The sequence below is a fragment of the Pollicipes pollicipes genome, unplaced genomic scaffold, assembly GCF_011947565.3.
Source record: "Pollicipes pollicipes isolate AB1234 unplaced genomic scaffold, Ppol_2.1 Scaffold_4002;HRSCAF=4701_pilon_pilon_pilon, whole genome shotgun sequence".
Lineage (NCBI taxonomy): Eukaryota > Metazoa > Arthropoda > Thecostraca > Pollicipedomorpha > Pollicipedidae > Pollicipes > Pollicipes pollicipes.
Genome location: NW_023596420.1, coordinates 31,007,789 through 31,031,557, shown reverse-complemented (window position 1 = coordinate 31,031,557; position 23,769 = coordinate 31,007,789). Strand labels below are relative to the sequence as shown.

At 59.9% G+C, this 23,769-nt stretch overlaps 1 protein-coding gene across 1 annotated transcript in view; it reads right to left on the bottom strand.

Moving 5' to 3' along the window:
- The window catches only part of LOC119094379 (fasciclin-2), a 92,509-nt gene that overhangs the window by 9,429 nt on the left and 59,311 nt on the right, over positions 1–23,769 (bottom strand). Inside the window, exons 5-8 of the mRNA XM_037217442.1 lie at positions 15,800–15,941; positions 11,309–11,432; positions 2,563–2,870; positions 670–847 (exon numbers count right to left, since the gene is read on the bottom strand). Of these exons, the coding sequence (XP_037073337.1) occupies positions 670–847; positions 2,563–2,870; positions 11,309–11,432; positions 15,800–15,941 (752 nt within the window). The remainder of the gene's footprint in view (positions 1–669; positions 848–2,562; positions 2,871–11,308; positions 11,433–15,799; positions 15,942–23,769) is intronic.

Here is a 23,769-nt window from a genome sequence, read left to right as displayed (position 1 = left end):
GGTCACGGTCACGTCCACGGCACGTCCGTTCAAGACGGCAGGACAGGTCAGGTCGGGTCAGATGACGGTTATCGACACAGCCATCCGCCATTCATACTGCGAAAAAGGCCCTGAAGGTCACACCACGATCAGGTCACACATCCGTCTGGGAGGCAGAGCACGTCTCACTACGGGCGGTCCAGGCGCCCAGCAGAGACACAGGTCAACCCAAGTCAGCCCAACCTCGTGGTAAGCCGGTACAATGGACAATTGGCCAGTATCACCCTCACGTCCCATTTCGCGCCCTTGATTCGGTGTACCGACATGCTCGGCTCATCCGCAGCGAGTGACGGGCGTCACGAGCCGCAAGTTCAGTCGAACCCAAGTTTGAAGCGAACACCACGGGTCATCCAGGTCAGGGCAAAGGAAGTGAGCAGCTATGAGCAAACCCGCACACAGGAGCGATACAGCGTCCCAGCAAGGGACACCTTACGTTCTGTAGCGGGTGCCGTGAGTTCAACCACGCCGAGCAGAATCTCCAGCTCCCGTACATAAACTCCCGGTGGTTTCCAAGCATCCAGAGCGGCGCAACACAGCTCGCTACACAGACACACAGACGGACACTAGCGCAGCGGACTCACCCTCCCCCCTCCCTCCCCGGCGTACCGGGGCGGGCCGCGCACCACACACCTTCAGTCCGCCCTCCTCGCGCTGCTGGACGGTGGCGCGGTCGTCGCCGGAGAACTGCGCCTCCTCGTATCGCATGTCGGAGCCGACACGGCGGAACGAGACGGCCGGCAGCGGCGAGCCGTCGGCGCGGCACTCGAGCACCGCCGACTCGCCCTCGCTCGACGTCACGTTCTCGTACCTGGTCCGGTCAAGGTCAGGTCACGTCAGGTCGTCATGCATCGGCGGCGCAGCAAAACCCCGGCGTTCACGCCAGACGACACATTACGGTGCGTGGGGAAGCTATCGTCCCGTTATCTTGCAGTCTTCGCCGCGGTTTAGGGCATCAGCTGTACGGCACGTACGGCACATCAGCGGCGCAACCCAGCGCTGTCCCCGTGGTGGAACACGGACAACAGCGACGCTGCTCTGGGCGTGTGACGTCACTAGCGTCCATGGCGGCAACACAGCCCTCTACAACATCGCCGCCCGCAGACGGGAAATGATGCCGTTGTAAATCTCCATGTGACGCACGTCCAGTGCTAAAAATCAAACCGGCCGCGCTGGGCTCACGCCTCATTTCGCGGCACACGCTCGCGCCAACTCTCAACACTCAGGGTTGAACACACCACGCTGAAAGGTCGAGTCTGTCAGCGGCGGCCACAATACCACTGACGGCACGCACACACACACTTGGCATTCAATTAGGCGGTGGGGCCGTCTAATTAACCAGCACAAAAGGCAGCCGAGCGGCAGAATTAATGACAAATGGTCTCCTGTCCATTTCCTGGCGCGAAGACCTGACTGGCATCCGACCGAAACGATCAGAACCTTAGCTAAGCAAGCCTGTTCGCCTGCGCCTCAGGCAAGTGGAAAATCGTCCCTCCCGGCCGATCCAATAACGTCAGGTTTTGCTGGGAACACAAGAATAACTGGAACATAACTGTGTTGAACACATTACGCTGGATATTTTACGGCGGCCGGCCATCACTCACTGGGCGCTGTTACGATCGACACGGCATCGACGCGGCGGCCCTCAAACGACGCTGTAACCCCGCCCACGAACCTGGGCAGAAACCCGCCGGGACGCCGGCCAGTGACAACGCTTCCTGTCTCCAACACAAAAATCCGACACAAAACACACAAGCCCTCCCCACGCACACACACATACACACGACTTCGCCACCAACCAACCAATCTCCACCCTCCCTCCCCCGCCCTCACCCTATCCTACCAATAACTCGACCGTGAACACGACAAAACCACATCACACTAGCCCTTTTACCGCCGCTCCTCCGCTACACCAGCCCTTCCTCAGCTGCTCCTCTGCTGCGCCGACTCTTCCTCGCCACTCCTCCGCTACACCAACCCTTTCCCCGCCACGCCTCCGCTACAACAACCCTTCCCCCGCCGTTCCTCCGCTACAACAATCCTTTTCCCAAACCGCTCCTCCGCTACAACAACCCTTCCCCCGCTCCTCCGCTCCACCAACCCTTCCCCCGACGCTCCTCCGCTACAAAAACCCTTTTCCCCGCCCCTGCGCTACCGCAACCATTCCCCCGCCGCTCCTCCGCTACAACGACCATTGCACCCACTCCTGCGCTACAACAACCCTTCCCCCACCGCTCCTCCGCTACAACAACCCTTTCCCCCTCCTCCGCTACAACAATCCTTTCCCCCCGCTCCTCCGCCACAACAACCCTTTCCGCCGCTCCTCCGCTACAACAATCCTTTCCCCCCGCTCCTCCGCTACGACAACCCTTGCCCCCACTCCTCCGCTACGACAACCCTTCCCCGCCGCTCCTCAGTCACACCAGCTTTTCCCCAACCATTCACCAGTCACACAAACTTCACGTCTCCCCTCCAGAACGGCCTCTTCACCCGCGCCACCATCAACCCCCCCCCCGCGCCACCTACCTGACCACCTCGGGCTTGACGATGACCACCACCTCGACGGACGTCTCGACCGTGTCCACGTGGTTGGCGGCGAGGCAGCGGTAGCGGCCGGCCATCTGGCGGCGCGCCGGCTGGAACGTCAGCGTGCCGTCGCGTCGGTCCACCGTCAGACCGTCGGTCAGGTCGGCGTCGGCGCCGTCGGGCGCCAGCCACGAGCGTGTCGGCGTCGGCTTGCCCGAGGCGAGGCAGCGGATGCTGCCGGCCTCGTCCTCCACCACCTCGACCACGGTGCCCGGCTTCGGCTCCGTGATCTCCGGCCGGGAGTGCACCTGCGCGGAGCCGGAGGGGTCACTGCAGGTCACTGGGTCACAGGGGTCAGGCCACTGCGTGTGTGCACGAGGCGTGTGTTGGCGGGGGAGGGGATCTTCGAGGGAGTACAGGCGTGACTGCAAGTGTCGGCAGCACGAGCGAGATAAGATCGTCAGCTACATTCTATCATCATTTGCGCCGGAGAGTGACGAACTCGTGGACGATCCGCTGGGGAAGACGCCGGCTTGACATCTACAGCGCGGCTATGGCCTGACCAATCGATATGGCAGTTGCAAAAGCAGTGTTTATCGCATGGCTACGCAGGACCCCTTGACAACATTTGGCTCAACCGCTATATTGTTAGACAAAGTCTCCATAATTTCACTCATTAAGTTAACGACAGTCATACGTATTTGTGTTACCACGTCGTTTGGCACAGTACCCCCAAAAATGTATAATGAAACAGTACGGGCCGGAGCCCTTAAATCAGGTGCACGTGCTATCCCGGTGTGACGGGTTTCAGCCGTCAAGATCTCACCACCGCGAAACCCCAATCCCAGGCACACTTTGTAAAATACTCGGAAGTGCATAAATAAAACTGGAACGTAATGCTGCGCAATGGCCCTCTGGTTCAAGTTCAAGCCAGTAAGATGTTTTATTGCCTCTTCAGGACGCGGCACTTGGCGGGCAGGGCTCTTAAACACGGCAAGCACGTGAAACCTGGCAGAAAGCGTGCGCTGCCCATCTAACCTTATGTCAGTTTCCGCTGCAACCACCACCTCAAATCACAGTAAGGAAGTTATACCTCTAACCAGCAGAACCACGCTATCGCCCAACCGGCAGTGCCCACACACCATCAGCGTTGCGCACGTGCTGTGCTCCCGACTCGGTGTCCTCCACTTTGGACGGCCTATCTAGCGAGTTAGCTGTAATGCCATTGCTTATAGCAGCGCTCGCTCGAAGGGGGGGGGGGGGGAGGGGTATGACGCATGGCTGGCGACGCCCATCGCCCTGCCAGGGTGGTCAAGACGGTGTGGCTCTCTACATCTGTCCGGTCAGGACGAGGGGTTTGATGGTATGGCTGCTGGCGTCTGTCCTATCAGAGGGGAGGGGCATGATGGCACGACTGTCGGCGTCTGTCTGGCCAGAGGGCTGGGGACATGACGCACGGCTGTCGGCGTGTCCGGTCAGGGGAGGAGCGAGGACATGACACACGGCTGTCGGCGTCTGGTCAAAGGGGGGGGGGGGACATGACGCACGACTGTCGGCGTCTGGTCAAAGGGGGGACGTGACGCACAGCTGTCGGCGTCTGGTCAAAGGGGGGGGGGGACATGACGCACGACTGTCGGCGTCTGGTCAAAGGGGGGACGTGATGCACGGCTGTCGGCGTCTGGTCAAAGGGGGGACGTGACGCACGGCTGTCGGCGTCCGGTCAAAGGGGGGAGGACATGACGCACGGCTGTCGGCGTGTCCGGTCAGGGGGAGGGGCGAGGACATGACGCACGGCTGTCGGCATCTCTCCGGTCCAGTGCCGCATGTCCTGACGCGTGACTCAGTCGGGCGCAGCTCTCAGACGTGTTTATTTGTGAGCCGCCGGTGCGCCAGCGGTCGTCAGCCGGCGCCCATCCAGCGGCGAACACACCCGCTGCCTTCCAATGCCGGCTGACCGACTGACTGACGCCAGACGCAACAAACACGCCTTCCGTTACCATTCTGGGCGGTCAGTCCGCTCCACTCGGACGAGAGCCTTCATCACCCGAAAAAACGCAAGGCAACATCGAACGTACAGTTTGTGCCGGCATGAACCAGGGCAGTATTGCGGGCTCTTTCAGGCGGCAGACTCAGGCGCTTCTCACGAGACCGGCGCCAGCCAGGACCAGCAGTATGCATACGCTGGAAGTGAAGTACACTGCCCATGCGGATCACGTGGGAAGCGAACTTTAAACGCCTCGGTCAAGGCGCCGAACGCTATTTAAATTCAGAATGAGCCTCTCCTAGGATTCAATTACGGAGCCAAAGACCCGATTTGGCCACGCCGGAGGTAGATCAATTTGCGTAATGGCTCACGATACTACATCGAGAGTAGTCGAGATTAGATTGGAAGAACCTTATCGCAAAGAAAACAGCGGAAGTGCGGTTCAAGAAAAACGAATGAGGGTCAACCAGTGCTGTACGATAGGTCGGTCGTGTGTGGTGATATTAAGAAGCGTTTGTGGTACGTCGTCACTTTTCAGCAGTCGCAAACCCAGCAATAAGAAGCCCGTCGTGCGTAGTGCTTAACTTCAGCAACAAACAGCCAACAGACTACCAAATCAATATGACGAGGCAAACTGTGAAATGATGTGAAAATCGTAGTAGAATATCCAATATCACATCTCAGGTAGCAATTCTTAAACGAAATGACTGCATCTGAAAGTGGACGCACTTTTAAGTGATACTCTGCCAATGCACATGCAGAGCGGTTATTATAATCGATATCGCCGCGAAAATGCATCAAAGGGAAGTTGGAGCATCATGGGCTGGGTGCACCAGATAATGTCCCAGAATGATTTATGTATGCATATGGACCGCTCAAAAAGAGCGCAGAACACTCGAGCTATTTCAAGGACAGATAGATAGTTCGTCGTCTGCCTGAAACCGAAGCAGTAAATTTGACTAATCACGCCATAACTCACCCTACCTTGCGTGAACTCTGCTATCCTCCTGAAATCGCACTCCTTGGGAGGCGGTGTAACGCAACCAGTCAAAATTAAACGTGATTAATGCGGCGGAAAATGTGGCCATTAACCCCAATTAACATCCACGTGATAGCGCTGGCTATTTGGACAGACGACCGGACCGGCAGCCGGAGGGAGACAGCCGACGCTGGTACCAGCCCCCCCCCCCCCCCCCCCCCCCCCCCCCCGCCCACAGGTGACCGTGCCTCATCAACGAGAAGCTTGGTAGAGTGGTTTTACGGACGGTCGGGCTAATGGGAAAAATAACTGGGTTCGGGCGGAAAACCAGTTTCGTTAACGCAGACTTGAGCCGATTTCAGATCACGCCATTGAGCGAACGGGACGAAACAGCTCATTTTAGCAAGGTTTACTTTTTATAATCTTGAATAAGAAGGGGCTACGGAGTTTCGGGCCCATATGCCCATGCAAAAAAAATATTTCAAAGCGGTATTGATACACTTTCACCTTACGAAACTGACAAGAGGGGCAAGCAACGACAGCGTCGTCCAGGCTTCGCATAGGCTTTTATCCACAGCCATTCAATCAGCAATGTATGGGTTAAATCAATCTACCATACCACTCGAAATGGAGGCCACCAAACCGGATGATACATTACGGGATTGCGCTTGGAACGCTAAGCCACGCTGATGAGGAAACGCTTGCCCTTCCAGGTCAGATCAAAACCATTTAAAACCAGGCTTTACAATTGGGTGTGATACCTTTAAATACCTAAATACCATCGGACGGTATCGCTGCCAAGCACTCACAAAGACTGATCCGAAACTCGCGGCACTGGCAGTCGACCAGCGCTGATTCCACGCGACACGGCACGCCACGCTCCTACACAGACAGGACACGCCACGCTCCTACACAAGCAGGGCACGACACATTCCTATACAGACAGGGCACGCCACACTCCTGCACAGACGAGACACGACACACTCCTTCACACTTTAGTCCGCACACACCTGTTCAGACTGACCGTTGAGACCAGAACGGCAGTGGTAACCGGTGAGACGCATTCTGCGGCATGGCACGAGTGACGGATAACGAGCGTCATTATCACCATACACATGATGTCTGGATTGCGAATAGAGCCTATCTATCGGCTACGGAGGCCCATGCGGATGGGAGTTACCAACGCATTAGAACATTTCAATCCATGAGTTTGGCTGGCGGAGGTGCACTCTGCTTCGCATCCTCGCGCTAGGAGCGCGTGGCCAGAATACCAGCTGGTATTGGCTCTGACAAGGCATGACATTTTTAATAGGCGACGTCAGTGAACATGGAATAATTCACTTTGCTTGACCGCGGCAAAAGTATTGGGCGCAGCGGAGGGGGGGGGGGGGGAGAGGAAGGAGTGCAAATAACCTGGTTGGAAATTGGGCACCACAAACTGGCCTATTCACTTACATAGTTCATATGAACCCTCCCCTCCCCCCTCACACCACAATGGGTCCTCAGGTTACGCCACAGTGCGCTGCACTTGAGGACGGTTTCGGAAGCGTGGCGCCAGTGACTTCCAAATCTGTCACTGATGTCCCGTGACGAGGACAGTGTTCACATCGCTTTATGACTTGCACACTTACACTGTTAAGCTAGGTTCACGTCTCAATGTGTTCTCGCTGCCGAGATCTGACTATCAGTCCTCAAAAACGGCAGATCCCGGGCGGGCGTGTGACTTGCGCGCTATTGCGCGTGAGGGTCTGCGCACAGTGACCCATGCTCTTCGTCGGTACGACTGACAGTTTTCTTCTCCGTCAGTGTTCATCTCATCTCCTTACGACGCATGGTCGCCGGGCTTGGACCTGTTCCCGAGCTGCCCTCTTCAGCTTTTTCGCGACCTGAAGGTTTCAGTTGTTAATAGAATAGGGATGTAAAATACTCGTTATGTTGCAGCGCTGCAAAAATGTGTCCTCCGACCAAATAGCCTGCATTCCAGTGTTGGGAAATACTATTGCACAGCTATAAAGGAGCTGCGCAACTGCAATTGTCGAATGTGTTTCGCGTTTGAAGACACTGAAGCAAGCATCAGATGTGCTAAACCAAGCTCACTTACAACTCTCGGCATTCTCTGTTTAGTAAATGTTCCTCAATGCGCCATGGTTTGATTACGTCATCGTGCCTTGAAATCGATTAAGAGGTAATTGACGGTCAATCTATCTGGAAGTCGCGTTCATGAACGCCAGATAGGAACGCCTCGGCAATTATGCTTTTCATGGCCTTGATTGCCGCGTGGCTTATGAGGCGGCAGGATTTGAATGACGTTATTATAACGTCATGAATGCGACGGTGACTTTGAAATACTCTCCCCGATATACCTTTCCCCACTTTTGCGGGCGTGTAGCTCTCAAAGACTACAGGGTCTTAAGAACTACAGGATTGTGAACGGCACCGAAAGGTCTTCAAGACAGCTTTTTCAGTTCAACCCGATACAAACGTGGAACATTCCCTTCAAAATAACTGTCGCTTGAACCTTCGCGATGATGCAATCTGTGGTCGCAACAATGTAAGCTCTTCAAACCCATCACCTGCCGGGCCGCGTTACTAAGTAACTGGGTTGATCATAGGACTCGATCGATCAGCAGCCTCACCCGCAATTGTTCAGCTGACACATACTGCGAGGCTGCAATCAGCGGACGACACAAGAAATTGTTCCGCTGACACACACTGCGAAGCTGCAATCAGCAGATGACACGACAAATTGTTCAGCTGACACACACTGCAAGGCTGCAATCAGCAGACGGCACAACAAAGTGTTCCGCTGACACACGCTGCGAAGCTGCAATCAGCAGACGACACAACAAATTGTTCAGCTGGCACACACTGCGAAGCTGCAATCAGCAGACGACACAACAAATTGTTCCGCTGACACACACTGCGAAGCTGCAATCAGCAGACGACACAACAAATTGTTCAGCTGGCACACACTGCGAAGCTGCAATCAGCAGACGACACAACAAATTGTTCCGCTGACACACACTGCGAAGCTGCAATCAGCAGACGACACAACAAATTCGTAACCAAGGACGGCTGTTTCGCTACATCTAAAACGTTGCACTACGTTTCGTCAATATTACTTCCTGGCACGTTTGTTTTTGACGTGGCATTAGAACCTCACGAACTTTCAACAGTTAACAGGTCGTTTCCAAGCTAGGAATTCCGACGACATTTCATCTGCATGCAGCGCAGAGATACACGGCAGGAAAGCGGTTGGTCGCTTCGCTTAAAACGCCAAATCCACTTTTTCAGCACAGCTCAATAATTGATTTTCTAACGACATCGCCCATTAATAACACGTAAGAGGCCACTTCCATCAACTTAAGCGCCTATCATCAAAACGCGCTTAGCCGTTTTATGTAATCGATGGCGGGCATTCTAAATTGCTGCGTCTTTCGTACCCATGGATCAAATTTTCCGCCCGCAGACTTAAACGCATCGATTCAGGGCCATTAGCAGGTAGTAATTAGCGCCAACTTTAACAAGGCACATTCTTCGGAGCGGCCGCGAGCGGCAACTATTGGGCGCAAGTGCCAACCTAACCCAATGGCCACACACAGGCATAGCTTGTGCTGACCTTTCCCATTCAGAGAAAAGGTGAGCAGAATCTGCCAGCAGCATGGCGACGGCACAGATACCGCCGTACGCTCCCAACTTTTCCGGTTCCGTATTTACCGGGCGGCACGCTGACGTCATCAGTTCGTCTGCCGGCTGTTTATCGCGCGAAGTCAACCGAAAATGGCAGCCCGGAGCACACCAGTGCCCGGTGCTGAGCAGGGAAGCATTCCCAGGGCGGGTGATGTGTGAACGTTTCCAACGCCGGGTGCCGCAATGGCCTCATGCTGTCTTCTTCGCTTGTGTCATGAATAAACGATAAACCCCCCAAAAAGAAGCACAACATCCATAAACAACTACATTGCATAAGTCCTCGAGGATGGTTGGGAGGACTATCACAGTGTAAAATGTGACCATTGAGCCTTCCAAAGCTGACTGTGTTTTGTATGTGTAAAAAGTTAACAAGCTGGTAGCTTATGCTATCTACGAGGCCTGGTCGCGTACCTAGAATGTGTTTGCTGTCAGGAAATTGGAAACTGTGGATAATTTAGACTGAAAACGTACCTACATTTCGACGCTTGCTTTAACAAAGCGATGTCATTTCGGCGACTATATGGTAGTTTTTTAAGGAACAAACTGTACAACTCCCTTATCAAAAGGCTATCGGACAAAAAACTGTTTTCCACATGGTAGCCGCCACGAATTGGCTCTGATCGCCATGTCTCGTCAAGACGTAGATCCACCACTAATCACAATACACAAAAATACGCGTATTGCACCACTGATATGCCTTTTTGGGCAAAAACTTCGCCGCCAAAACAAACTTCTCTCTCCCTCCCACTCGGTCCTGCCCGCCCCGCCCCAGGCACGGCACTGAACCCTCATCCCAAGACCACTGCCCGTCCCCCCCCCCGCCGGCCGCCAGATCCCACGCCCTACAATCCCACCCGAGGCCGGGCCCGGCCAGCGCGTGCAGCCCGGCCTGTCGGAGCGGCAACGGCGGCCGGTCACGGCGGCCGCCGCCGACCAATCGATTGGCCGCCGGCTTCGCGGCGACCTTTCCCCAGCCATCGGCGCTGGGAATCGATGACCGAGCGGCCGGCCCTCCCGGCCGTGCGAGCCGCCGGCCGACGGGGAGGCCGATGGGGAGGCCGACGGGGAGGTCTACGGGGAGGCCAGCGGGGAAGCCAACGGGGAGACCGGCGAGGAGGCGACGCGGCCCGGGAGGGATGCGCGCTGCGGAGGTCAGGCCCGTCGGCGGGCGCACGGGGCGCGCGGGCACGAGGGGCGGCGCCAGAGCCTAGGTCCCCGGAGCTGTGGCCTACACGGGCGCGAGGATCACCGATTGAACCCAAAGCGCATCACTTCGAAAATCTCGCGCCTTGTCCAGGGGATGACGTCACCGAAGAGGTCACGCCGGGGATGACGTCACCGAAGAGGTCACGCAGGGGCGCAGGGGTCGTAAGAAACGCGGATCTGCCAGTCAGGTGACTGGCCCGTGCGAGTCCATATCCAGCAGCCAGCGTTTGTGTTTCAAGCGTTCGTTGGACACGTGCCACTGATGTCATTTAGCAGAGCAGTTGTGGGTCGCATGCGCAGCACAGCAGCGGCTCGGGGTGAGGGGATGTCGTCAGCGAGCTCGGATGAAGCGTGTGATTAAGCGTGTTATGCCAATGAATTAGATCCGGCGAACAGTGCATGCAATACGAGCTGTGAATGCAGCGCACCGTGTGAGCCGCAAACTGCGATGCAGATAACCCAAGCGCTGCACGTGACTTGTGCAATGTGGGAAAGACAACTCAGCTGGTTTCGCTGGTGCTACCAAGTCTAGATACAGTATTAAAAGGATGGGCGGTACGATCAAAGACGTCCAGCCTCGTCTCGGATGCTAAACCATCTAAAGATTTCAAAAAAGGCGATAGAAGCCGATAAGCGACATCTCAGGAAGCAGTATCCACCACAAGGACAAAAGGCACGCGAATCCCACAGCGGGTGCCGGTGCGCCGCCGCCGCCTGCGACTACGCTGTACCGCCGAACCCTGCCGAAGCTCAGCGCTGGCGCCGATCGGCGGCGACTTCAGCACCCCCGACGACTCGCAAATCGCCATCGCAGAGTCCCACACAGGAAAAATCGGCCTCGACCGAGAATCGAGCCTGCCACCTACGGCTCCCCGGCCCCCACTGACCTCGACGGTGATGCGGCGCTCATCCAGCTCGCCCTCGGCAGGCACCTTGGCACGGCACAGGTACACGCCGTCGTCCTCGGACGTGATGTTCTCGATCACCAGGCCGTCATCCTGCGTGGTGTACCTGCCGCAGGTCAGAACAGGTCAGAGCAGGTCACGGGGGCGATCCTGCGTCACATGCCGGTGACCACATGACGTCACACGTCGAACACGAAGAATCGGCGGGAGTCTGGGGATCAGAATACGGCCGCACGTACCAGGACAAGGCTGGGCAGTCACAAGCGGGCCGCGCCGAACGCGGGGTCTAGCGTGTCCGGAGGCCGCTCGGTACGTCGATCGCGCAGAGAAGTGAGCCAGCGGCACCGCTGGGCGTGGCCGGGCGCCGACCCGCCCGGGGGCCGCGTGCGCGGTGCCCGGAGAAGCGCAGTCAAAAGCTGAAGCTAGCCGGGCGCAGCTGGGGTGGGTCACATACTTCACTAGAAAAAATGGGCCTTCGCTAGAAAAAACGTTCCCCTATTTGTTCCATGTTCCATGTTCTGCGATGTTTCTGCCATTTCACTGTTGCCAGCCCAGCAACGAGAATGAGCAGCTCCCATGGGCGATGGTCTTGCCCATGAAGTGGGCGACCGCGGCGCGGAACAGGGCCAAATGTAACCGATCCCACCGAAACTGGGTCCACAGACGTGGAACAGTCGGCAATGACTCAGTCCAGACCGGCTCTACCTCATCCGTGCCATTGCAAATCGATACCCAGCTTCGGACTGCGGACTTCAGATGGCTTTTTCATGCGCTCGTAACCAGACCCGGCATTTCCCGAGGGACCAAAACGCAGCTGTTTTACGACGCTCACAGCAACAGTTCCGTCGCGGGCCACGGAGCGGGGGCGGGGCGAGGGCGGGGGCGGGTGTGACGCAGGCGGGGCCCTATCGCGATGAAGGAGTATGTCCAGCGGTGAATGACCGCCGCTGTCGTCTTTCGACAGCCAGCCGAGGCGGCACTCGTCACAAGCACGCCTGGATTCCACGAATCGATCCCAGAACATTTCATCCGCTGACCACACGGATCCACGGATACAGCGCTAGATCCGGCCCGTATGGCAGCCGGGCCAGTGCTGGACGCTCCACGCTGGGCATCCCACGCGCTGCCACCGCGGCCCACTGAGGCTCGCAAGAGATTCGCACGAGATCCGTACGGGATCCGAACGGGATCCGAACGGGATCCGAACGGGATCCGGGCAGCCGGTCGTCGGGCCTGTGACGTGACAGGAAGACACCGACCCCGATCGCCTCCCCGAGCCGTCCCGAGCCGACCCGAGCCGTGTCCGCCAGAGCGACACCACACTCCGTTTGCGCACGGTCCGCGCCGACACCGTCCGCGGGCGTCCGCACGCCGGCCACGACCCGACGAGGCCCGAGGCGCATCTCCAGCGCGGTCCTCGCGCCGGCAACAGCACCCGACAGGCTGCCCGCGCCCGTGACCGGCATAAACACCGTCCTCCGCTCCTGCGACGTCGCGGCAGTACGTTACCGGCCGGTAAACAGCCGGTGAACGGCGCGTAAACGGCCCGCAAATCAGGCGGGCCGTCGCCTGTTTACAAAGCAGGCCGCGCTTCAATGTGGGACGGACTTCAAACCGAGCGGCCGGGACGCGGGCGCCCCGGCCGGGATCCAATCATGTCAGCCTTGATTGGTTAACGAGTCGCCGGAATAACGCGCCTGGGGGTGCAGACCTTCCGTATTATGGTACCGGCAGTCGTTGAAGAATCAGCGCTGGCGGCGTTGGACTAGGACCTGGACTTGTGATGACGTGACTTCGTCGGCACATCGTGGCTTTGGATTACGCTGAGTACACTATAAGCTACTACCGGCGCTAGTGCCGGCTGAACGGCGCAAGGTCTACGTCGGTGGTCACAGACCTGGACTAGAGCGGCACGGGGCCGGCGCAGCGTTTGCATTTCTGTGGTCTCTGCACCTGTCACGCGACACAATCTTGCGACCTTGCGAGGTCGACCTGATACGACCTTGCCAGGTTGACCTGACACGACCTTCCGGCTGACTAGGTCGTATGCAGTTTTCTTATCTGTTTTCACACTGACGTAGCGTGCGGGCCCGTTGGATGCTTTTCAGACGTCAGCAATGCGGAATACGAAGGTCGGCCGTCTGGGTCCGACTATCCGGTGTAAAATCCGTTACGATTTCCCCAGCCCATCGATACCTAAACTCACGAAAGAAGCCTGCACTGCGCTGGCACTTGCATCGCTCTCCAAAAGGCACCATCGCGCTAGCCATGCTGCAGAAGCGAGCACACGTGCTCCATGAGCCTGAGTGACGCACAACTCGTGCCCCGGTGTCTTTCAGAGCCGTCCCGTGTTTCCCCGAACTGTCGCCACACAATCAGAGGCAGAAGCGCACGTGAATCTTGCATCTGGGGTGGGGATGGGAGAGGGGGGGGGGGGCAAAGACATGAGCCACCCGAGCACTCCACCGGCCCAGCGTACGTTACCGGCCGGAGCGGACCAGCGCCGGAACTAGACAGACCAGCGTCGGCACCAGAACAATCAGACCGGGAACACTTGAGTCGGAACCAGACAGACCATCACCATCCGCAGACCATCCCCAGACCGGACACACTATAGCCGGCACCAGACATACCAGAGCCAGATCCGGACCAGACCAGACCAGACTCTGAACGGACTCATCAGAACCGGAACGAGACCAGTCGGACCCAGATCAGCACCGGAGCCAGGCCATCCCCAGACCGGACACACCACAGCAGGCACCAGACGGACCAGAACCAGACCCAGACCATCCCCGTGCCGGACGCGACCGCCGCGACGCAACACGCTGCCCCGCGGCGGCGAGTGCGCCGATCCGTGAGATCGCCGGCGCATTAGAGGCGGCGGCGCGGCGCCACCCACGGCTGGTAACGGCGCCGTAATGGCCGGTCGGGCGGTGGCCAGCTTCCGCCGCCGCCCGGTCCTTTAAACGCGGCTGGACGGCGCCGGCAGCGGCTGTCGACGCTACCCGGGCGGAGAGTCGCGGCGGAGCGGCGTCCGGGGTCGGCGGCGCCCGCCTCGAGCGGCGCCGCGCCGGGCCGCGTACAAAGCGACCGCCTAATAAAGCACACAAGCGGTTCGCACATTCCGTTGACGGAAGGGGCACTTGGGTCGCGTTCAGCGCGTGATGGCCGGCGTCCCGTATCGGTGCGCGTCGCGTGACTGCAGGTCATGCGGCGGCCAAACATGCCACGGCGTGACCTCTCCCACGGCATGTCAACAGAGAGTTGACCCCGGCCGAAGCGGGCCCGCTCACGCATGGCTCATCAGGCCCCGGCTGGAGCCTGATGTCGGGTGACCCGTCCAGGTTCGGGTCGAAGTCCAAGGCGCAGGTCCAGGTGCAAGGTCCCGGTCCAGGTGCAGGTGCAGGTGCAGGTCCAGGTGCAGGTTCAGGGTCCAGGTCCAGGTTCAGGGTCCAGGTCCAGGTTCAGGGTCCAGGTCCAGGTTCAGGGTCCAGGTCCAGGTCCAGGTCCAGGTCCAGGTCCAGGCCCAGACAGCTACATAGTCAAGGGCCGCTGGCTCGGCGCGTGCTGGGGCGCCATGTCAGCAGGTCGTAACTTACCCACGGATCAAGCCAAGTGCCACGACCAACACGCACGACTATGACCGGGCCGGGACCCCCCAAGTCCCCGCTGTAGTTCGGGCAGAGGACTCCGCTCATCCCCACAACATCCACGGCCGTCTGGCGGCCGGACCGGTCCGGCCCCGCCCACTCGTCACGCGCTCGTGAGCCGACTAGTACCGCCTCCCGGAGGACACGAGCGTCGCCTGGCGATGGCTATCTTTCCACACGCGCACAGCCAGGTCATTAGCGTCGGCCGGTCGCAGGAGCGCTGAACTTTGACCCCAGCACATCCGTGAGAGCCGCAAGAATGCCGTATTTTAGTCTGGCCTAACCTCATGTCGTCGTGCCAAAACCCACTTCCGTGATGTACATTGACCTCAAATGGTCACCTAAGGGCTTTGACGGACCTCATGCAACCCACATCAGTTTGGATGGGCGCAGAGCCACGCTGACCTCCAGCAAGGCATCATCCAGAACTGAACGTGTCTGGACAAACTATCCATCCCCCCTCTCACAGGACGGGGGCGCCGATAAAAGTTGCGCATCTGGCATATCAGAGGTGCAGGATTCCATTTCTCGTGGTGCCCGCCCCGCCCTCCCCAGGATGAGAGAGAGGGGGGGGGGGGCACACCATTTAAAGTCCTCAGCCCCTGAGTGCGCCGTAAAGCTCCAATGACCGACCAGGGTCATTGGACCCCGCTCCCCCTCCCATCTGACTTGCCCTATACCAAAAAGTAACCCCCCCCCCTCCCTGATGCTAACACCCAACCTTGACCATGAGACCACTGACCCCATCTAAACAGAAAGCAGGAGCCGTCCATGACCCCCCCCCCCCCCCTTCTTCGGTGACCCGGTGCCACATGGCGCTCACCTGCCGCCTCCGGAGATGAGTTGGGAGCCGCGGAACCACTCGACGATGGCCGGCGGGCTGGCGCGCGCCACGCACCGGATCAGGGCTCGGCTGCCCATCACCGGGTTCTGCCGCTGCGGCGCGTCCTCCCATCGGATGCTCACTGCCGGGCAAGAGCGGTGAGAACGGTGAGAACGGTGAGAGCAACAAGAACAGTCGCGGGGCACAGGCTGGGCTGCCGCACGGATTTGAACTTTTGGAACTGGCCGAAGTGCGGCGCTGGGACATACGTCTAGCGTGGTCTATGACACAGGTGACAAGGAGTTTAGTGCGTGCTGGCCGTTCTAAAATACGCTGTTTATATGGGTGTCGACGCCGTCGTGCCGCTCTCTTGGGGAACATCGGCCATTGAAACGGCCGTGTTAGCGCCCGGAGGCCACAGTCTTACATCTAGCCCGGGTCTTGCACATAGAGGTCCAAGCCTCACACGGCTGGGAATCGCGCCCGCTTAATTTTGCGAAAACAGTGATGCGCCTCGCGGACTTCCCGGTAAGCTTCACCGGCAGCTAAGAGGTGGCAGCACTAATCCGCATCTGAGCCGCCCAACCGTCAGGCTGGCCCAACTAACCGCCAATTTTGAACGCCAACAACACTGCCGACAACCAGCTGCCCATAAAATCACCCAGCCGGGGACCGTTCCACGCAAAAAGACAATCTATCTAAATCAGTGGGACCCCGGTCTGGTGCGCCCCATGGCTTTCCAGCCAGGCTACAAAAAGATGCGACATGATGGACTGGTACCAAGAAGATCGTTGATGTGTTGCTGCGCCTCAGTTTTTACTCGAAACAACATTCACAAATAATACAGATGAGCATACTATTGCCGGGGATCGTGCACATCGCTAAATTCACGATAATGCATATTTCACAATTAGGTGTCGTGAATCCTTAACCACGTGGACACGAACACACCATCGCCGCCAACATACACTTCGTTTCTTCTTTTCCTTTCTCCGTCCCCACTCTGCTCGCCGTCTCTCATGTGGCCGATCGCTCCTGTCTCCATTTCGCCACGCCGCCCGGGCTCCCCTGCGCCCATCTCCGCGGCAGTGGCGCCGCCGCTTGCCTCCCGCGCCCGTCCAGATGTTTTACGGAGGGATTCTGGCCGACCATAGCGTGGCAATCGCACGGCGCGCGGGCGTCATAACGCAGCGATGCGTCACCGCCGCTCCTCCGCCGTCCGGCGGGCACACGTCCACACCAGCCGCCCGTCAGAGCGCCCCCCCCCCCCCCCCCCTACCCCGCCTCGCCCCGCACCGGCGGCGGTGGGTCGCTCCAGCGGGCGCATGACCTCGCCAATCTCTCCCGCGTGGACGGGAGACGGGTAAGCGGCAGATGCGAAGTACGGCCCTCGGTTCAAGACCGACCTGACCTCTCCGGATCGACGGGCGGACGACGACTAGCGGTGTATGTCACGCACAACCCTCGGTCAGGACCGACCCGGCCTCTCCCGGATGGGCGGGGGGGGGGGGGGGGGGCGGTCAGAAGCGGATGTCAAGCACGGCCCTAGGTCCCGAACCGACCCAGCCTCCTCCATCTCCCCGCCGCCGCTCTCCCTCGTGACCGGCTCGCTCGGACTGCCGAACACCCAGCACGTGTGCGGAGGCAATCCTTCCATCGAAGCCACACCTGCCCCTCCCTAGTTCAGGGCTGGCCTTCGCCGATGATGGCCCGCCGGCGCTGGCGGTGCTTCAGCCGACGCCCGTACGCCGAACTGCGCCAGCCCTCCAGCCGCAGTCCTGGGTCGGGGCCGACGCGGCGCTGGGCGTCCGACCCATCCGCGCTCGCTCACTGTCGAGCCCACGGCCCGGGGTGCCCGCCGCTCGGACGGCGTCCGGTGTTGACGTTCGCGTCGCTTAAAAGCGCTCCGGTTTGGCTCGGCCTCACTTCCGCTCGATAAGAGCGTCGATCTGGGGCAAACAGCGCTCGTGCCGCGCCGGGACGGTCGTGGCGCAACGCCGCTCCCGGGCGCGATAACTCCGACGCGCGCTAGCGTTGCCAAACCAGCGAGCGGGCGGGCTGATTGAGCCCCGGCAGTGGCTACAATCACGGCGACTCTCTCACCACCGTCGTCGTGCATCCGGGCAGCACCTCGAATCGGGGCGGACGCCGTGCGGCGTTTCCCTGCACCGGATGTCGCGAGGACGCCCCAACAACGGGCCCGACGTCCGGGGCGCGGCTGCCGGCCCCTGGGCGCTCAGAGAATGGAAGGTAACCACCCCCGGCGCGGGCGTCACACAATGGGGGCACGTGCGTGTTGGCCCCGGCGGGGCGGGACTGGGGGAGGGGCGAAGATGCCGGTCGCACACTGGGGGTCGTCCCGGCGCGTAACACGGGTGCGAGGGGGGGGGGGGGTGAAGAATGGGGGAGCTAGTCGGCGCAGGTGTCTGGAGCGCGCAGCGGAAGAAACTATTCACTTATTGCCGGGTGACAGCCGCTTCAAACGGAAGCGTTGGGAAAAACAAGTAAAGGTAAATCCTCAATCGCGGCGCTCTCCGAAGCAATCGTAGCATCTGCAATCGCAGGAGACGAAAAACCAGAGGCAATCGCCGATCTGTGATCGGAATGGATGCCAGCCAATGGCCATCACGAGCAGACCGGGATTGATTGCTGAACCATTCCCTGGGTGGTCCAGATGACCGTCCAAAAACAAACTTACCCACCTTCGCCACGAAGCCGAACGTTAACTACCACAATATTTACCGACCCACAAAGATAACAGCGATTTCCAAGCACCCCTAACCAGAGACAACGAGTTAGTGCGATCCATTACAACGCTGCATCGTCCATTCAAATGTTTAATACAGCCTTCAGCGGCTAAGACAAACACCGCCCGTTAACGTTAGACAGGGCGCGGCTTTATTTGCCAGCCAGGTTCTGCCGCGCCGCACCCATCCATCGTCCACGGACTCGCCGACATCACGCCCACGTGCTGACTGACCGGGACGACACGCAGACGTGTCAGCTGACCGTCCTGGGCGCTCCGTGTCTGATGGAGCAGCTCACGCCCCCAGACTGACAGCGACAACGCCTGAGGCCGCCGTGGCAGCGCCCCGCAACAATAAGCCTCCGCGACAGACCCCAGGCAAGCACGCCATGACTCTCAGCGCAGGCATTTCTAACGGTGCTCGCCGCAGGCGCACGGCCTCTGCACCGTCCATCCTTTAACACAGACGACCAATTAGCGTGTCCTGACCTAAATAAACAGCCAACACGCCGCCCAGATACCGCATGCCTACAGACAGAGGCGCTCGTTCAAGAGTCCGGCAGTGCCCGGAGTAGCCCACAATGTTGCCACATTACACCGCGGCCAGACATGAAAACCAGCGCGCAAACCCAGGCGCGGCCGTGCCCGACATGCCCTCCCCCTCCCCTTGACATCCGTGACGTCATGCCGCCCCTCCGGTCTGAGCGGATTGCGGGGCTGTTTGCGGCGGGCCAGATCAGAGCGGGCCGCGGCGGGGGTGTTGTTTGCCGCCCGTGCCCGACCGGGCCGGGGTCGATACGGCCCCGACGCCGTGTGCGGGCCGAGTCCTGCGAGGAGACGCCGAGGGCGCCCTGTCGACGACAGCCCGCCGCGCCGGCTGTCCTCAGCGAGAGGACGGCACGCGCTCGGCATCAACAGCGCGGCCGCGCAGGAGGCGGGCAGCGTCGCAGTCACTGCACGGCTCAATCCGCGCTCGTGGGAGGACGGGACCCGCGGGGCCACGGCAGACGTCGGTATTGACTCTGAGCCAGTCTGAAGCCGTCAATCGGGCGGCAGAAACACAATATCTGGCCTGTAAAGACCGGGGCGCTCCGCTTCGTCGGGAGCGATTCCGCGCGCGGGCGACGTGGCGTCGGCCTGCCAAGCACCGGCGACGCCCAGCGCACGCGTCGCGCCGCGCCCGTCGCGTCGACGTCGACGCGCGCCACGCCCGTCACGCGCACTTAGCGCGACACGAGGCGACGGTGACGGACGCCGGCGCCGCCGTCTGCGGCGCGTCGCAGGTCCGGCCCAGATGCTGTGCGCAGCTAATGCGTCGGCCGGGGCTTGCATAATTGAGCGGTCGCGGTGGCGGCCGCCGGGGCCGACGGCCGCCGGCCGAGTCAGCAGCAGCGCTGCCGGCGCCGCCGGCGGGCCGCAGGGCGGCGGGGGTTTCGATCGGTTTCGGGGTGCTGCGGTCAGCGTGGAGGCCCTTCGTACCAGTTGAAGCGGCGGTCAACGGATGCGGGGTCGGGGGTCTGAGATTCGTGTTTGCCAGAAAAAAAACACCGTCGGAAGTGAGTCCCGAACCCACAGATGTTCATCACTGGTGTGGCCCGTCACGGTTTATAACGTCCACTGGCTAAGAACAGGCTATAAATTTTACCGGTAACACGCCGTCAATCGGGCAGTGCGCGAAGAGTACGGTTTAAGACGCGATGCGCAAGAATGCGTGCATTTCGCATATTACAGTTGGTAACGGTAGCACATTCGCTTCGGCACAGCCCTGCTGTTCCAGCGCCTCACGGTCAACTTTCGCAACCCACAAAACAGCGCTGCGAATGAGTGTGCACGCATGCATTACATCACATTTCCTTGCTTTTCCATATGACTCACGTTCTCCTTACGAGAAAGCGAGCATTTGATACAATCCTCAGCTTTTCCCACCAACTTCCCGGGCGAAGACTTCACGTGTGCCGCCCTGTGCTCGTGTGCCGCCCGTGCCTCTTGCGAACTGCGAGTTAGCTGATCCTACACATGCTTTAACTTCAAGTCGTAATGTTGAGTGTTAGTTGAGTAAGTGCTGACACCACGCATGTGCCCTGCCACTTTTGCATCAATTCCTTGCTTTCAATTTGACGCTGTCCAAGTATGTCCCGAATGCATGTTTATAATGATGATGACGTCAACATTTACAAAACCAGCCACTGCAAACACCCCTCCCCTCCCACATTACCATAAATAATGAGTCTGGCTCTCAGCCTCCGCGCACCATTCGAGAGCGCGCCCAAAGATAAGCATCCTCTAACTGCTGCACTTGCAGGCGGAACACAGTAACCGCATCAGGCCTGCCCGCCCTCGCCAGAGCGCGCAAATGGAAACAAACTATTACAGCGGTTCTCTTTTTTCCATGATTCGGCGTGATGGATGGTGATGAAGTGAAATGGCCCTGGGGGCGGACGATCTAAAGGCAGGCCGGGCCAGCGGAACAAAACCCGCCCGGCGGACCGCTAGGACCGCGATTGTTCCGTACCGCTCTGATTTACGGCCAGCACAACATCACAGCTGTTACACACGACGGCGGCCGGGCCGCGGCCACCGGGCCTGACGGCGGCACACCGCCGGTCAGGCGGTGTGCCGCACAGACGGCCAAATGAGCCCGAAGCCGCCATACCCGGAATGGGAGGCCTCCTTCAGACTGATGCGTGTGGGGAGCGGCGCCGTTGAGGCCGTCGATTCTCGACACTCACTGCCGAGCTCTCTCATTCTCCCGCAACGATCCGAGTCGGCGGTGTATGGCGGGGGGGGGGGGGAGAGGGCTAATGACTTATATTCAACTGCCCCCTTAACGACCGACAGATAATACCGGTGACTGAACACTGGACGGCAGCGCTTAAGCTTCCTAAGCCAAACAGCGTATCTTCACACAGCGCCGTATTTTGTTCAGAAGAGGGACGACGTCACTGCCAAGGCGGACACCCGACATAAACCAACGCACCATTCTGCTGGAAGCAAGGCTACCAGCGTTGTGAAACACTGCCGGCACTTCTGGAGCCAGCTCTGCGCAGCACAGTTACGGGTACATTCGGCGCAGCGGGCTGATGAGAAAACCCGAGGCTGGCCGGCCCACAAACGCCGCGGCCCAACAAGCTGGCACCAAACGGTGGAGTGGCCGTCCCCTCGGGAGACCAGAGATGCTGTCCCAAACGCTTCCACACCACTGCCGGCCTGACATCGGTGCTGAACCAGCTCAAGGGACGGGTGAATGAATGCTCTGGACAAGCACACTGAATAGAACGATACATCAAGACAGGGATCTCCGGAGCGAAGGTTCCAAGAGCTAAATGTGGCCTGACCCTGCCGCCGCACAACAGCGCCGACATAAAGCGTCGGTTCACCTACGAGAGCGCACAGCCTGATCGCGATAGCGGCCCCCACAAACGACTCGCTCCACGGGCCCCACTCGGGCCAGACTCAGTGGCCGTGCCCGCGCCGGAGCAGCGGCACAGGACAACGTGGCTCGGCCCCGACCGAGCCACTTGCTCGCCGACGGACAGATTCACCGACGGCCCTCCTCGCATCGATCTCGACGTGCGGCGCCAGCGGCACCGCTCGGCGCTCTGGCACGACCAGCCCCGCTTGGCTCGCACCTGCTCAGCGCAGCCCTCCAGCTGCAGAACAGCTGCGCAGAGCGCCGGTGGGCACGCGGGGTTAGCGAGTCCGCGTAACGTACGACTCCTTCGCGCCTGCTGAGGCGGCTGGTATCACCTGCCCACGAACACGACCGAGCCAAGCGCAAACATGGCCACAAAAACGGGCAGTCTACGCGCAAACATGCCGCAAAAAACCGACTACGCTGGGCGCTACCCGGCCTGTCAGTAATCCGCGGCAAAGCTGCCCGTGGGGGCCGGGCTGCCTCCGATCTCTTCCTGGTGGCCCGAACTCACTCTCAATTGACAGTAAGGGGACCCGAGGTCACATGGTGGTAACCTGGCCAAGGTCATAAGACAGTGACTGACTCCAGGTTGTCGGAGAGTAGTCTAAGCTTCGATTAGCTGGCGGCAGCCCACAGCGAGCCTTAGCGGTGGAAGCCTACCCCGGACCTGACCTAAATCAGCCGGCGTTAGCCCTCAGACCGAGCCGCCACCACTCGGTCCGAGGTCAGCCACCTGTGACCTGACCCCCGATCGACCAGCGCTGACCTGCTCCAAAGTATCTGGCTCCATGTCAGGTATTTTGTCCGCCACCCGATGAACGGCCACCGACCAACGACCTGACGAATGGACAAGCCCCGGCGAACGGTCGTGGGGTTAGTCACCAGCGACCTGACAGCCGCGCTCCAAACCGATCACTAGCAGCGTGACATCCCTCACCCAACTCCTTCACCCGTGACCCAACCCAAGGTCACACGCCAACAACCTTTCCCTGGACCGTGTGGCGGTGACCTGACCCGCGCCCCCCGCCGGTGACCTGTCCCGCGCCCCTCGTCGATGACCTGTCCCGCACGCTCGCCGGCGATCTGCCACGCGCCCCTCGCCGGTGATCTGCCACGCGCCCCTCGCCGGTGACATGTCCGCGCCCCTCGCCAGTGACCTGCCCCGCGCCCCTCGTCCATGACCTGTCCCGCACCCTCGTCGATGACCTGTCCCGCACCCCCGCCGGTGACCTGTCCCGCGCCCCTCGTCGATGACCTGTCCCGCGCTCTTCGCCGGTGACCTGACCCGAGGTCGCTTGCGCGGCGCGCCGGCGCGCCACTGACCGAGCCGCGGCGACGATCAATGCGCCGCACGCCGTTTCTGGGCCGGAGCGAATCAATGCGTGAGTGAGGTGGCCGCCGGCGGCCGCCGCCGATCCGGCTAGGGCGGTGCACACCTGAGCGGCCGTGCGGCCGCGGACAGGTGGCAGGGGCATGTCAGAGGTCAGACGGGTCCCCGGGCGGGTCAGTCGGGCCAGCCTCACTGCGAACGGATCAGCCTCGGGGACGTCCCGCCGGCTGAGGACTGCTGACGGAAGTTTGGTCCGCTGGGCGGTCTGGCCTGGTCCGATAGGTCTTCTACGGACCAGCTACACAAGGTCTGGTCTGACATCCCACCTCAGAGACCAATCACACGAGAAGACTACCGCACGTTCGTAGCATGCCGGACTCCAGGGACAGCACAGGCGCTGTTACGCCCCATACTGTACACATCCCCACACGACATGCCCAATGCCTTCCCAGCCTAAAAAATCCTCAGGGGACATCCTC